This window comes from Leucoraja erinacea, chromosome 10 (genome assembly GCF_028641065.1).
Source record: "Leucoraja erinacea ecotype New England chromosome 10, Leri_hhj_1, whole genome shotgun sequence".
Classification (NCBI taxonomy): Eukaryota; Metazoa; Chordata; class Chondrichthyes; order Rajiformes; family Rajidae; genus Leucoraja; species Leucoraja erinaceus.
The window spans coordinates 56,309,892-56,324,094 of NC_073386.1; the positions used below are offsets into that span (position 1 = coordinate 56,309,892).

The 14,203-nt window shown below is 43.9% G+C and overlaps 1 protein-coding gene across 7 annotated transcripts in view; it reads right to left on the reverse strand.

Moving 5' to 3' along the window:
- nek7 (NIMA-related kinase 7) overlaps positions 1 to 14,203 on the reverse strand; it is a 137,697-nt gene that overhangs the window by 121,963 nt on the left and 1,531 nt on the right. Inside the window, exon 1 of one of the 7 annotated variants that reach the window (XM_055642404.1) lies at positions 7,425 to 7,470. The exons of the other annotated variants lie outside the window; for them this stretch is intronic. Coding sequence (XP_055498379.1) covers positions 7,425 to 7,455 — 31 coding nt within the window. The 5' untranslated portion in view covers positions 7,456 to 7,470. Of the gene's footprint in view, positions 1 to 7,424; positions 7,471 to 14,203 lie in introns of those variants that run through there. 7 annotated transcript variants of the gene reach the window in all.

Genomic DNA, 14,203 nt, shown 5'->3' on the forward strand with positions numbered 1-14,203 from the left:
TAACCTGGTGAACCTACGCTGCACTCCCTCAATAGCAATAATTTATTTCCTCAAATTAGGAGACCAAAATTGAACACAATACTCCGGTTGCGTTCTCACAAGGGCCCTGTCCAATACTGTCTGGCATGTGTTCTGGCCACTGTTGAGTGATTCATACAGAAAAATGTCACACACAGAATCCAGAAATGCAGCTCCGCAACAGGTTTGATTAACACCACTGTTGAACATAAAACAATGCTGTCATAAAAATACCACAGTAAAAGATAATATGTAATTTTAAAAGGTCCTGCAGATGCTGGTTTATATCAAATAAGGACATAAAATGCTAGAGTAACTCAGTGGGTGAGACAGTATCTCTGGAGGACATGGACAATTTCTCCAGAGATGCTACCCGACCCACTGAATTACTCTAGCACTTTGTGGCTACCACAGTAAACAGGTTTACTTTATGGCACAAAAGCCGCAAAAGGACACAAAGTTCTGGAGTAACTTAGCGGGTCAAGTTGCATCTCTGGATGTGGCTGAGGGATTGGCGATTTAAAAAATATATATCCCCCAAGCTCAATGGGCTGGTTAATAAGCTCCGTCATAAAATGTTACTATAATTAACTTTCTCCTTGCACTGTACACTTCATTACTATTTTCACTTTTAAATGATCAAATGCAACTGAAAGCTGCCAGACCTGAGAGCTCAGAATTGGTGTCCCAACGGTTGAATATTGCGTCAATGCATGCAAATAGGATTTGGATGCGGAGGTGGGGAACAGAATCTCAGAATCTGCTAACAACATTAAGCAAAAGGGTTGCCAAAATGACAGATAAAATATCAATTCATGAAATCCCCGATTTTCTTTCTACGCATTTCAATGGAAGGAAAAATTGTCAGGATCAGTATCTATGCCCAATTTTTAACCACCCAGTCAAGATGAAAATCCACTCCTTGAAGTTGTTAAATATCAACATATAGCAGTTAGCATATAGCATACATTCAGCAGTTAGAACAAAGACAGTTAAAATGTTTCAAAAACAGATGAATTCCATGGTCATAGTCAAAACTGGAAGGAATGACTCAGAATTGAAGTTCTTTAAATATAAGAAACCTCAGAAAGTAATTCAAGAGCATATCTTGTTGGAAAAAAACATTTTGGAGGAAAGGTAACAGCATGCAATTAAGTAAATTGGTATGCAGATATCAAAAATTGTGTACAAGGCCAACTGTTTGGTCAAGAGCTCCAAAGTAAGATCCTGCAGGCTTAAAATTGAGTAAAATGGGAAATATATATAATTTGGATTTAAATAAACCTCAATTTGCTGACAGCATAAAGGTTTGCCAGGGATTACAATATGGAGAAGTCAAACCGATCAACAGGTTGAAGTAATTCAACATGAATAAACATGTGGAAAAAAAAGAAAAGACCAATCACGTCCATAGGGCTTGTGTACCAATATAGAAATGATTGCAATATAGCAAATACAAGAAATGGGTGCCTATATGTGCAGAATAACATTGAAATGTGTTTACAAGCTTTAAATCTAATTCAGGGTGCATGGCTGAAGCTTCCGATGCCGTGTGTGTGTGTGTGTGTGTGTCTGTGTCTGTGTCTGTGTGTGTGTGTGTGTGTGTGTGTGTGTGTGTGTGTGCGCGCACGCGGCTGCCAAGAAATTGTGACCCCCCCCCGACCCTCGGTCCCCTACAGGTTTTGAAAGCGGTTTCCGTCTCTGGTATGGGGTGAACGCTGGGTGGTGCAGATCCAGTGAGCCTGGTTCTGTGCTGTATCACTAAAGTCTAAAGACTGGTGTCATTTTGCTGCAAGTCTATCCTAATACAGGTGCACAACCTTTTATCCGAAAGCCTTGGGACCAGACACTTGTCGGATTTCGGACATTTTCGGATTTCAGAATGGAAGATTTTTAGCGTAGATTAGGTAGGTAGCGCGGGCGGCTTGAAAAGTCTGGAGCTGCTGCCTCCTCCCGGGTGACCGGGAGACTCATTGCATAAATGTTAGTCAGTTAGTTTGGAGGGATTTTATGTGGTGGTGGTGGAGTCGGGGGTGAAGGGGGAAACTTTAATTCTTAGTCCCCTACCTGGTCGGCGACTCCCAACCTCGCGGAGCTGGGGGCTCCGTCCGGCCGCGGGCGGCGCCGGTTGGAGCTCCGACCCCGGCAACTCTACCCCTGGCTGCGAGGCGCTCCAAATCCAGCGCCGCCCGCGGTCGGACGTCCCAGCTCCGGGAATGTCGGGAGTCGGCGGCGTCGCAGCGCTGGGATACCAGCAGGGAGCGGGCAATGCCTTACCGGATCGCCGTGCGGCAAGCTCCGGAACGCTGTGGCCGCCGACACACAACATCGCGGAGCGTCGCTGGATTTGGAGCCGCGGAGTTGGGGGCTCCGTCCGGCCGCGGGCGGCGCCGGTTGGAGCTCCAACCCCGGCAACTCTACCCCTGGCTGCCCGGCTCCAAATCCAGCGACGCTCCGCGATGTTGTGTGTCGGCGGCCACAGCGCTCCGGAGCTTGCCGCACGGCGACCCGGTAAGGCATTGCCCGCTCCCCACTGGTTTCCCAGTGCTGCGACGCTGCCGACTCCCGACATTTGCGGAGCTGGGGCGTCCGGCCGCGGGCCGCGCTGGATTTGGAGCGCCTCGCAGCCAGGGGTAGAGTTGCCGGGGTCGGAGCTACAACTGGCGCCGCCCGCAGCCCCAACGGCCACAGCGCTGCGGAGCTTACTGCACGGCGACCCGGTAAGGCATTGACCGCTCCCCGCCTCTCCGACCAGGTAGGGGACTAAGAATTAAAGTTTACCCCTTCACCCCCCCTTCACATAAAAGCCCTCCAAACTAACTGACTAACATTTAAGCAATGATTTACAGATGTTTAAGCGTCTCCCGGTCTCCAGGGAGGAGGAGGCAGCCGCTACAGTAGTACAGACCTGGGTTGACCGTGGGTCGTTTTGGGTCAAGTTTGGCGCCAAACGCGAGCTTTGGTGCGCAGACGACATCTGGAAAAAATGGCCGGTTTTCGGAGCTTTTCGGTTTCTGGAACACCGGATAAAAGGTTGTGCACCTGTACTAAGACACTATGGCTTAGTATTCTCTGCATATGGCTCAATAAGAATTTCAACTTTGCTTGACTGATACTTGGGAGGCTACATGCAAGATTTCATAAATGTTCAAATTTTGACTTTTCAAGGTTTCGTTTTTTTTTTTAAAACATAGTTTCCCAGGTTTTCAGTTTAAAAAAAAAAAATCAAAAAGTATGTTATCATCACAACTAACCAAACCCAACATTGAACATAATTTGATGTGGCAGGTTATATAATGCTGCTTGCCTTTACACATTGAAGGTTTGTTTTATTTTTCCTTGGCAACTTGATGAAAGTATGAACTGCAGTTGTCAAAATGAGGGAAAATAGCCACCTGGGCCCCAAAGGCACACAGCGACAAACTATGCTACTCCTTTATCAATCCAACTGAAGGATTCAACACATCTGTGAGCACTTCACAAGAGCATAACTGAACATAATTTGACATCAAGCCACTGATGGAAATATTAGAAAGGGGATAAATGTGAGGAAGGATTGCAGAAATTTCAAACTTAAGAGCTAAATTATCTTATGGTAACGATAAATTCAACTGTCGTGCAAACGGTAAGAATCAGAGAACTGCAGATGTCAGAGGGTGAGTGGAACATGTTGAAGAAAAGTGTGAAATATTGGAAGTATGAACATAGGTGGTGATTAAATATTGGCATTTTGTAACATCAGAGAACAAATATCAAGTTCATATAGAAAGTATCCCAGACTGTGAAATGAACGGAAGAAACAGTCGAAGTTCTAACCATCAATTTCCAATACTGACCAATGAAAGGTCATTAGCCTGAAGCATTAACTGTGTTTCTCTCTCCACAGGTTGAGCATCACTCGTATTTTCAGTTTTTCTTTTTAGCTACATCGTTGATAGTCGAAGATGGGAGACAACCAAAATAGTATTGAAAAGACATGAACAGACCACATTATATGCCGGCCAGCTAAAATTACCAATTTTAAAACGGCAACAATAATTTACAAAAGCACGTGTTGATCAAAAATAGTCAGTATGGACTAATCTGATTGAATCAAGGTGCTAACAAGAATTGATGGAGATCATATGGTTGATTTATATATGGATTTATTGGATTTAGGATCAAATAAACACAAAAATTAGAAACCATCTTTAATTTAAGGGAAAGTAGCTCTGTGATTCCATATTTCAGACATGATAAGAGAGGTGAAGGGGTGACTAATTGGGGAGAATCCCACAGTTGCACTCGAGGACATACTGGAGGGATATACAATAGGTGCAGGAGTAGGCCATTCTCACTCATTTTGTCGCCTCCTGCTGGCCAGCTACCATAACGGCTGCTGGCGCCCACATCTCGCCTCAAAGACGCCATTTAAAACCAGCCGCACTGCTCATTCCTGAGCCGCTTGAGTTGGAGGACCACGTCTCCCGTGGGGGCTACGGGTAGGGAACGGCTGCGTTGGGGGAGTAGACTCAACGTGTCTGCCCTTGGTCTATCTATTATTATATAAAACTCTCGTGCCATCCGACCGGCTGCCGTCCGGCTGCCTTTCTGCCTTTTGATTCGTTGACGGCTGTGCCTTCCTATCAGCTTCCAACACACTTCAATACAAAGTTGCAAGACAGGAACACTCTGAACTTTTCACTGCAGCAGCAGGCAGGGAGGTGCAATTGGATTATTTTTTTTAATCCACTGCTGAGGGAGGCAGGGGAGTGCTGGAATCTTACATTTGGGAACGGCTTCAGTTCCGTTGGAGGAGACGGGTGCATGGTGGAATATTGGGTTGGGGGATCACACCATTGGGGGAGCAGACCCAACGGGTCTGCACTTGGTCTAGTATTATATAAAAGTCTGTGGCTGCCGCCTGCCGTCCGTCCGTCCGGCTGCCGACTGCCTTTCTTCCTTTTGATTCGTTCCATCGTGTGATGTCACAATGCCCAATAATCGCAGATGTCCAAACGGAATGGATCCATTTACATGAACGGCTGCCCGCCTCTTTTCTTCCTTTGATTCCCTGCAACTCCGAAAGCAGGCGCAGAATCGCCGACATCTTTTCCATTTCGGTAGAGATTTCACTTTTCTTTCTAAGTACCCGCTCCTCATTACATTTTGTCGTGTTTAAGTACAGGTTTTTAATCAAATCCTTCTCCCCCCCCCCCCCCCCCCCCAATATTTCAAAAATAAACTGGCTCTCACCCATAGAAGCAGCACCAGCCCAAGCCCCTGGTGAACATTCCATCATGCCCAATGTTCACATATGTCCAATCGGAATGGATTCATTTACATATGCCTTTGCAGGAGCCCCAGCCCATGGTGAACGTCCCATCGTGTGATGTCACAATGCCCAATGCTCAAAGACATTGTTGCCATAGAGGGAGTACAGAGAAGGTTCACCAGACTGATTCCTGGGATGTCAGGACTTTCATATGAATAAAGACTGGATAGACTCGGCTTGTACTCGCTAGATTTTAGAAGATTGAGCGGGGATCTTATAGAAACTTACAAAATTCTTAAGGGGTTGGACAGGCTAGATGCAGGAAGATTGTTCCAGATGTTGGGGAAGTCCAGTACAAGGGGTCACAGTTTAAGGATAAGGGGTAAATCTTTTAGGACCGAGATGAGAAAAACATTTTTCACACAGAGAATGGTGAATCTCTGGAATTCACTGGCAGTTGAGGCCAGTTCATTGGCTATATTTAAGAGGTAGTTAGATGTGGCCCTTGTGGCTAAAGGGATAAGAGGGTATAGAGAGAAGGCAGGTACAGGATACTGAGTTGGATGATCAGCCATGATCATATTGAATGGTGGCGCAGGCTCAAAGGGCCGAATGGCCTACTCCTGCACTTAATTTCTATGTTTCTAGGTTTCCCTCTCCTCACCCCGCTCCCTCTCCCACCCATCCCTCTCTCCCCCACCCCCTTCCCTCTCTACCCCCCCTTCCCCCTTCCCTCCCCCCCCTTCCCCTCTCCCCCCCGTCCCCTTCCCCTCTGTCCCTCTTCCCCACTCCCCCTAACTCCCCCCTCCCTCCCCACTCTTCCACTTCTCTCCCCTTACCCCCACCCCTCTCCCTCCCCCACCCCCCCTCTTCCCCTCCCTTCCCCCACCCCTTCCTCCTACCCCTCTGTTCCTCTTCCACCACTCCTCCGTCCCCTTTTCCACCACTCCCGCTACCCCTCCCTCCCTACTCTCTCCTCCTCCCTCTCCCTCTCTCTCTCCCCCCACCCCTTCCCTCTCTCTACCCCATCCACTTCCCCCTCTCCCCCCGCCCCCTTCCCCTATCCCACTGTCCCTCTTCCATCACTCCCCCTACCCCCTCCTCCTCCCTCCCCACTCCTCCTCCCCCCTCCCCCCCCCCCTCCACTCTCCCTCCCCACTCTTTCCCCTCTCTATCCCCCATCCCTCTCCCCCTCCCTCTTCCCCCCCCCTCCCCCACATCTCTCTCCCCATCCCCCTCTCTCTCACCCCCCCCCGCTCTCCTTTTCTCTCCAAATCGGTCCCGTTTTCCTCCTCCTCCTCTCCCCTCCCTCCTCCTCTAACCCCTCTCTCCTCCCCTCTCCCCCTCTACCCCTCCCCTCACCCCCCCTCTCCCCCCCCCCCCCCCCCCCCCCCCTCCTCCCTCCCCCTCCCCCCACGCAAACGCCATTGGGGAAACAGACCCAACGGGTCTGCACTTGGTCTAGTATCTCTTGAAAGTATCCAGAGAACTGGCCTCCGCCGCCCTCTGAGGCAGAGAATTCCACAGACTCACAACTATCTGTGTGAAAAAGAGTTTTAAACTTGATCATATTATGGTTACTACCTCCTAATGGCTCCTTAACTTCAAGCTGGTTAATTACATAACACTAAATCCAGAATTACCTTCTCCCTGGTAGGCTCCAATACAAGCTGCTCTAAGAATTCATCATGGAGGCACTCCGCAAACTCCCTTTCTTGGGGTCCAGTACAAACCTGATTTTCCCAGTCTACCTGCATGTTGAAATCTCCCATAACAAACGTAGCATTACCTTTACTACATACCAATTTTAACTCATGATTCATCATCCACCAAGACAAAATAAGACGAGCTCAAAAATGAAAAAAAAAACTTTGTTGGGTTTTTATGAAAGGCTTCCCAAAAGCCAGTGGGAGATGGCTTGCATGTAGGAACTGATTTGCATGTAGATAATGGAAAAATGCAAAAACAACAACAGGGTGTCATAATGGGCGACTTTAACTTTCTCCATAGTGAGTAGGATTCCCTTAGAACGAGTTAGATTTATACGAGTTAGAATTTATATGATGCATTGAAGAGGGTTTCTTGAAACAGAGAAGTTCATAATCCAACGTGAAAGGACTATACTGGAATATGCATCAGGAAATGAGCCTACCTGGGTGAACAGCATTTGAATGGGAGAGCATTTTGAGAATAGTGAATTCCTTAAGTTGTAACAATTCAGCGGGTCAGGCAGCAGCTCTGGAGAAAAAGGATGGGTGACGTTTCGGGTCAGGACCTTTCTTCAATCAGACCTGCTGAGTTACTCCAGCACTGTGTCTTTCTTCAGTATACACCTGCATCTACAGTTCCTTTCTACACACTTTAAGTTGTAAGACAGTTATGAATAAAGAGGATAAATAAGCAAAGGTAAATCATGACATTTTTAGGCAGGTGTTAGTGAGAGTAATTTTGGAGCAGCTATTATTGGACATCCTGATTTGACATTTGGGAGTCATTTCAAGACCAATTAATCAGAGTTCAAGATCAGCATGTTCCCGGAAGGAGGAGGATGATCAGGGAGCTTTGGTGGCTTTTGTAAGATGAAAACAGAAAGGGCCTTTGTAGAAAATGAAGAAAGCAGAAAAGAACTAAAGCAGGAAATTAGAAGATCTAAAAAAGGCCTTGAAATGTTCTTGGCAAATGGAATTCAAGAGAATCCCAAAGAATTTTAAACAGACAATAAAAACAGGTGGGTAACTAGGGAAACAGTAGGACCATTCAGGGATAAAGGAATTTATGCTAGGAGTCAGAGGATGTAGGTAAGGTACTGAACAACTACTTTGCTTGGGTATTCACCAAGGAGAAAGACATGGAGGACAGTGAGACGAGGATGGGGTGTACTAACGTGTGAGGGTAATTTGAGTCTTGGATTTCTTTAAGAGAGTTAAGGTGCGCACACACACGCACACAGTGTGGTGGGTGCCTGGAAAGCGTTCCCAGGGGTAGTGGTGGTCATTTAAGAGTGATGTTTAGGAGGCTTTTAGACCCAGGGATGGAGAGATATGGATTAAGTACAGGCAGAGAAGATTAGTTTAACTTGGCATCATGATTACAACATATATTGTGGACCAAAGGGCCTGTCCCAGAACTGCACTGTTCAACGTTAAAAAGCTGAAGGTAAGTAAGAGGTGGCCTTTTTTAAGATCTAGGCACTCGTGTTAGTCAGTGTTGTGGAAATGGAACAATGTTCCAAGCCTCAGCAGAATTATTCTGATGAAAGATAATCAATCTGAAATATTTCTCCATCTACAAATGCTGTATGATTTGCTGAGCATTTGCTGCTTTCACTTTGATTATCCAAGAAAATTAATTTGAAGTAAGTAAGTAAGCTTATTGGCCAAGTATTCACATACAAGGAATTTGCCTTGGTGCAAATTACGAATTACAGAAAACACTAAACATTAATAATAATAAAACATTAATGATAAAACGCCATGCATCAAGCATGTGAACCAACAAAATACCAGATCAAAGCGAGGCTACAGATTTTTGGATGTTGAGTAGAGCAACTACTCGTGGATAAAAACTGTTTTAATGTCTGGCTAAGGCAGCTTTGACAGTCCGGTCGCCTTCCAGAGGGCGTTCCCGGTTACACAATTTGTTCTCGAGTTAAATCAAATGTAATTATTCAAAAAGCATGAAAGACAAAAGAAACATATCTTAACTCACAGTTGGGGGGAATAGTTTGTACGTGAAACAAGTTTTGTAAAGGTATTGACCAGTATAATTAAACACACCCCTGTGACTCACAGGTTCCATGAACCATGTATGAAAGCTTTGTTGTATATTAGTTATGTTAGACATCTGTGTACTTTCTGCTAACTGGCAGTGGAAACCCACTGTTACATGTATGCTACAGCAAAAGTATAGTAAGTGCAGGCAACCAATCATCCCCCCCCCCCCCCCCCCCCCCCCGCCAAACTAGTGATATAACCCAAACCTGAGATTTAAATATAACACAAAAATGTAATTGAAATAAACATCGGGACTGAAGAATAGAGCATGCATCATTTGTCAGCATTTAGACAAATGCACATTTTAAGCTTTTTAAGGTAACGCCTTATTTCTGGACCAAGGCTTGAACGGAAAACCATTTTTATTATTGACTCAGATAATGCAATTGACTAAGGCAATCTGCCGCTGACGTAGATTGGTGGCAGTATGGATATTCAGGAAGTCACAGAATACTGCGAGACTATAACTGGTACTCTTGGAAACCACATTCAAACAATGGAAAGAGCACACAACACTCCACACAACCCATTCAAACACCATGTGCCCTAGTAGTGACAGAGGGCAGAGCTGCAGAAGCTCTTCAGACACATCAGAACACACGGAGCTGAAATGGAAGGAAGTCATGCTCAACCCCGACGGATTACCAAAGAAGGGAGAACAGAGGCAACCTTGTTAGCGATGAAGATGAAATCACAAAACTAAAAAAAGTACTCAATTAAGCAAATAGGCAAGGGCATGCTAAAGATAGATACAGATTGAAGAAGTGTTGTGACCAGAAATGTCACCCATCCTTTTCCTCAAGAGATGCTGCCTGACCCACCATCACATTGTGTTTATTTTTGGTATAAACCAGCATCTGCAGTTATCTGTTTCTACAAAAGCATGCTAAACCCAAAAAGGAAAGAAGTGTTGATGAAAAAGTATAGCTAGAAACAGTGGAGGTGTAAAAATACTGGAATTGTCATCAGTGTCGCAAGGGAAGAGATGCTATTCAGGCCACTAAGGTTGAGGCAGGTGGCCTCAACAGCAAACAGCATTTAAAATACATTTGGACAGGTACATAGATCAGAAAGGTTTAGAGGGAAATGAGCCAAACACAGGAATGTTGGACTAGTGTAGAAGGGGAATCTTGGTCAGCATGGGTAAATTGGGCCAAAGGGCCTGTTTCCATGCTGCCTGACTCAAAGTGCGAAGTCAAGAGCTGGACACAATACTCCAGGAAATCTAAGTAGTTCTAAGGACAATATACAAGTAAATACCAGTGTTGGAAGGAGCATGAAGTGTTGAAAAATTGCCCGAAAGAAGGCTGTATGGAACATCTTAAGAAAGATGGACAGAAAGCAAAGAGATTTAGGAAAGAAGTTAGAGGCTGAGGCCTTGACCGTTGATAATAGGACTGGACATATTACAAAGATACAGGCATGGTAAAGTTAAGAGGGATTTGAAATCAAGAATGATTTAAATTGGAGAACTTGAGACTGCATATGCTGGGACGGTATTCCTTGGAGCAAAGATGACCTTACAGAGAAAATAAGCACTTGTAGAAGTTTGAATTAAAAAGCCAGCAAAAGTTTGGAAACACCAAATAGTGTTTGGTAGGAGTGCTTGAATTGCTTGTTAATTGAGAAGGTTGATAAAATGAATGTAGTGGATGTTGCTCACATGGATTTTCAGGACGTCCAGCTCGGGTAGGAAATTGGTTATTGGGGAAAAAGTACTGAATTGCAGTGTTTTTCCCGATTGGAGAATAGTAGACAATGATGCGCCTCAGGATCAATGCCATTACCACCATGAATTAGATGTGGTGCGCTTGATAAAATTCCAGCATTTATAGGTAATACAAAATGTGGAAAGATGATAAAGTAAGGTAATAAAATGTGAGGATAGAAATGGGTAGCAGAATGGGCAGATAAGCAAATGAAATTTAACAGGTAAATGATATATCTTCCTCAAAATGGAAAAAGAAACCTGGGCAATTTGTTTTATATAAATATATAAACTTCTGCAAGTGCACACCGAAATCTGTATAAATGATGCTGAAGTGGAGATGGTCGAGAACTTCAAGTTCCTAGGTGTAACAGGGCAGCAGAGTGCTGCAGCAGTAGAGTTGCTGCCTTACAATGCCAGAGATCCAGGTTTCATCCTGTTTGTACAGAGTTTGTACATTCTCTGTCACCACGTACATTTTCTCATTGTGCTCCAGTTTCCTCCCACACTCCAAAGATGTGCAGTTTGTAGGTTAATTGGCTTCTATAAATTGTGCCATTGCATAGGGTAGAACTAATGCATGGGTGATTGCTGATCAGTGTGGACTCAGTGGGTCGAAGGACCTATTTCCATCTCTATCTCTAAACTAAAAAAAGCCAAATCAAATACCAGCTTCATTTTGATACAGACCAACCATATCTACAGTATGGCTAAGCACATAAACACATCTACTTCCTCAGAAAACAAAGAAAGCAACTCTCTAAAGATTCTTACCAATTCCTACAGATGCTCCACCAAAAGCATTCTAAGGGGTTGCATAACAGTTTGCTATGCCCAAGACCATAATGTTTCATGGATAGATCCCAGTCCTTCGCATAGGCCACCCCCTTCCCTCCGCACCGCACCCAATTGATTTAATCTACACTTCACGCAGCCTATGGAACTCAGCCAATTGTATCAAGGACTGCTCATTGGTCATTCTCTCTTCTCCCCCCCTCTTGTTGGGAAGAAGATACGGAATCTTGAAAGCATGTACTTCCAGATTCAAGAACAACTGCTATTATCAGACTCTTGAATGGACCTCTCATATGCTCTTGAAATATTTCTGACCTTCCAATCTATTTAATTGCAGCTCAGGCACTTGTTATTTTATCTGCACTTTCTCTGTACTGTAAACACTATATTCTGCACTTTATTTTATCTTTTGCACAACCTGATGTACTCATGTACAGTTCAATCTCTCTGGAGAGTACACAAACCTAAGTTTTTCGATGTATCTCAGTATATATGACAATTATAAACCAAAACCAATAAAGGAGTTAAATTTGTTCCTTTTATAGATTGAATGGCAGAGTAGAATTGATGGGCCGAATGGCATTCTGCTCCTAGAATTTATGAATTATGAACTAAATCGGTGAAAAAAAAAATGGGAGTAGCCTCAGGGGTGGCTGCATGATTAATAGTGCAGTTAAAAAACATGTTTAAAATTTCAATCATTCACAAAAAAACAAGGACAATGTGGGAAAAATGTAAAAGACTCATTACCTATGAAGATCTTAAGGTCATTAATAATTGAAGAGGAAGTCTAACATTTGATTTGGAACAAATTTTGTGGTATCTTGCAGCAACTCTAATACACATTCTCATTGAATGAACAACAAAATAATTGGTTACGAATTGCACATTTCCAAGTTGTAACTTTGTAATAATTTCCAAACTTGTTCCTCTTGAATCCATAATGCCGATTCATGTATGCTTAACGATAAAGTTTTGTGCAGAAATAAAGGAAATGTTACATGAATGTTTTGACCAAAAAATGTTACCTACCCAGTTAAGATAAACTATTCCCCCACCCTCTAGTTCTTGACAGATGACTGCCATCTAACTTCCTTCCAGCACTGCATGAATGTTTCACAAAATAATTTTACTCATCGTCACAATTACATTTTGTGTATTGAATTTCTATCTCATTAAGCCCAGTTTAGTAACAATACACAGGGGAAAGAAACAGGAACTTCACCAAATTCATGAGAACATCAAACGCAGTAGAAGATCAGACAAATCCTAATTTCCATGCCATCATTCAATTAGTTGAACTTATCTTGGTCTCTACATCACTTTCCACCCTCTTCCCATACCATGCGACTCCATTTTGGTTCATACGGTTCCCACTTATGCCTTAAATATATTCAATGACTACCTCCACAGCCCTCCGGAGTAGAGAATTTCCTGGAGTGACAGTGCTCAGAGAAGAAATTCTTCCACAAATCCAACCAAAATAGATAAACCCACACAGGCCTCCCCGTCTTACAAACAGCTTGACATTTGGCACATTAGTAAAGTGAATTTGCTAGCCACTGCTTGCATAAAGGCAATTGTTCTTGACGCCAGCCACTTTGAAACCAAGAAGAATACATTGTAGTTAAAACTAGATGCCCAATTACGTCATTCAAATCAGCAGCTGTGACCTTTTTGTCCATAACATTTAAAACCTTGTTGGCAGTAAAGTCATTTGAAATATCATGATTAGCTAGTGTCTTGGGCTAAATTTGGTAATAACAGTTCTATTATTAGCAATGGCATAAAGTAGATTTTAAATATTTCTCCACACCATCTATCCTTATGGGACACCCACCTCTGAGGGATCACCTACCACGTGGGATTCAGTTCACACCCACGTTTCCAACTTGCTAACTGAAGATAGACACAAAAAGCTGGAGTAACTCAGCAGGACAGGCAGAATATCTGGAGAGAAGGAATTGATGATGTTTTAAGTTGAGACTCTTCTTCAGACTTGCAAACTGTTGAGGTTACAATCAGTATTGAGAACAGAATCCTGTTGTCACCTGGGAAGGACCTGTATTCTGAACCTCTGTGGCTTGTTTCCCCCTACCCACATGGTAAAAACATCCTCTCAATAGCACAAGGCGTGGACTTAACTGTCCCCCAATTCCCCCACCCCCCTCCTCCTCCATCCATCTAGAAACAGCATGTTTTAACATCAACACACAAAATGCTGAAGGAACCCAGCAGTTAAAATGGCCAGATGACATTGACATTTCAGGTCAGGACCCTTCTTCAGACTGACTTTGAAGAAGTTTTCCTTTCTGACCCACTGACTTCCTCCAGCACTTTGTGTTTAGCTCAATACTCCAGCATCTGCAGTTCCCTGTGTATCTGTGTTTTAATATCATCTCTTATTCTTTCTAAACCTCATAAGTATAGGCTCAATACACTCAAAACTGAATTAATTATCAACAATTGATAATTGTCTGAAGAAGACTCACAACCCGATAAACATCACCTTTTCTCCAGAGATGCTGCCTGACCCACTGAGCTACTCCAACTTTTTGTGTCTACCTTTAATTATCAACAACTTCATCCCAGTAACCAGCCTGGTGTACATTTTCCACTATGTCTTCAAAGCAAGTATATCCTTCCTTAAGGGAT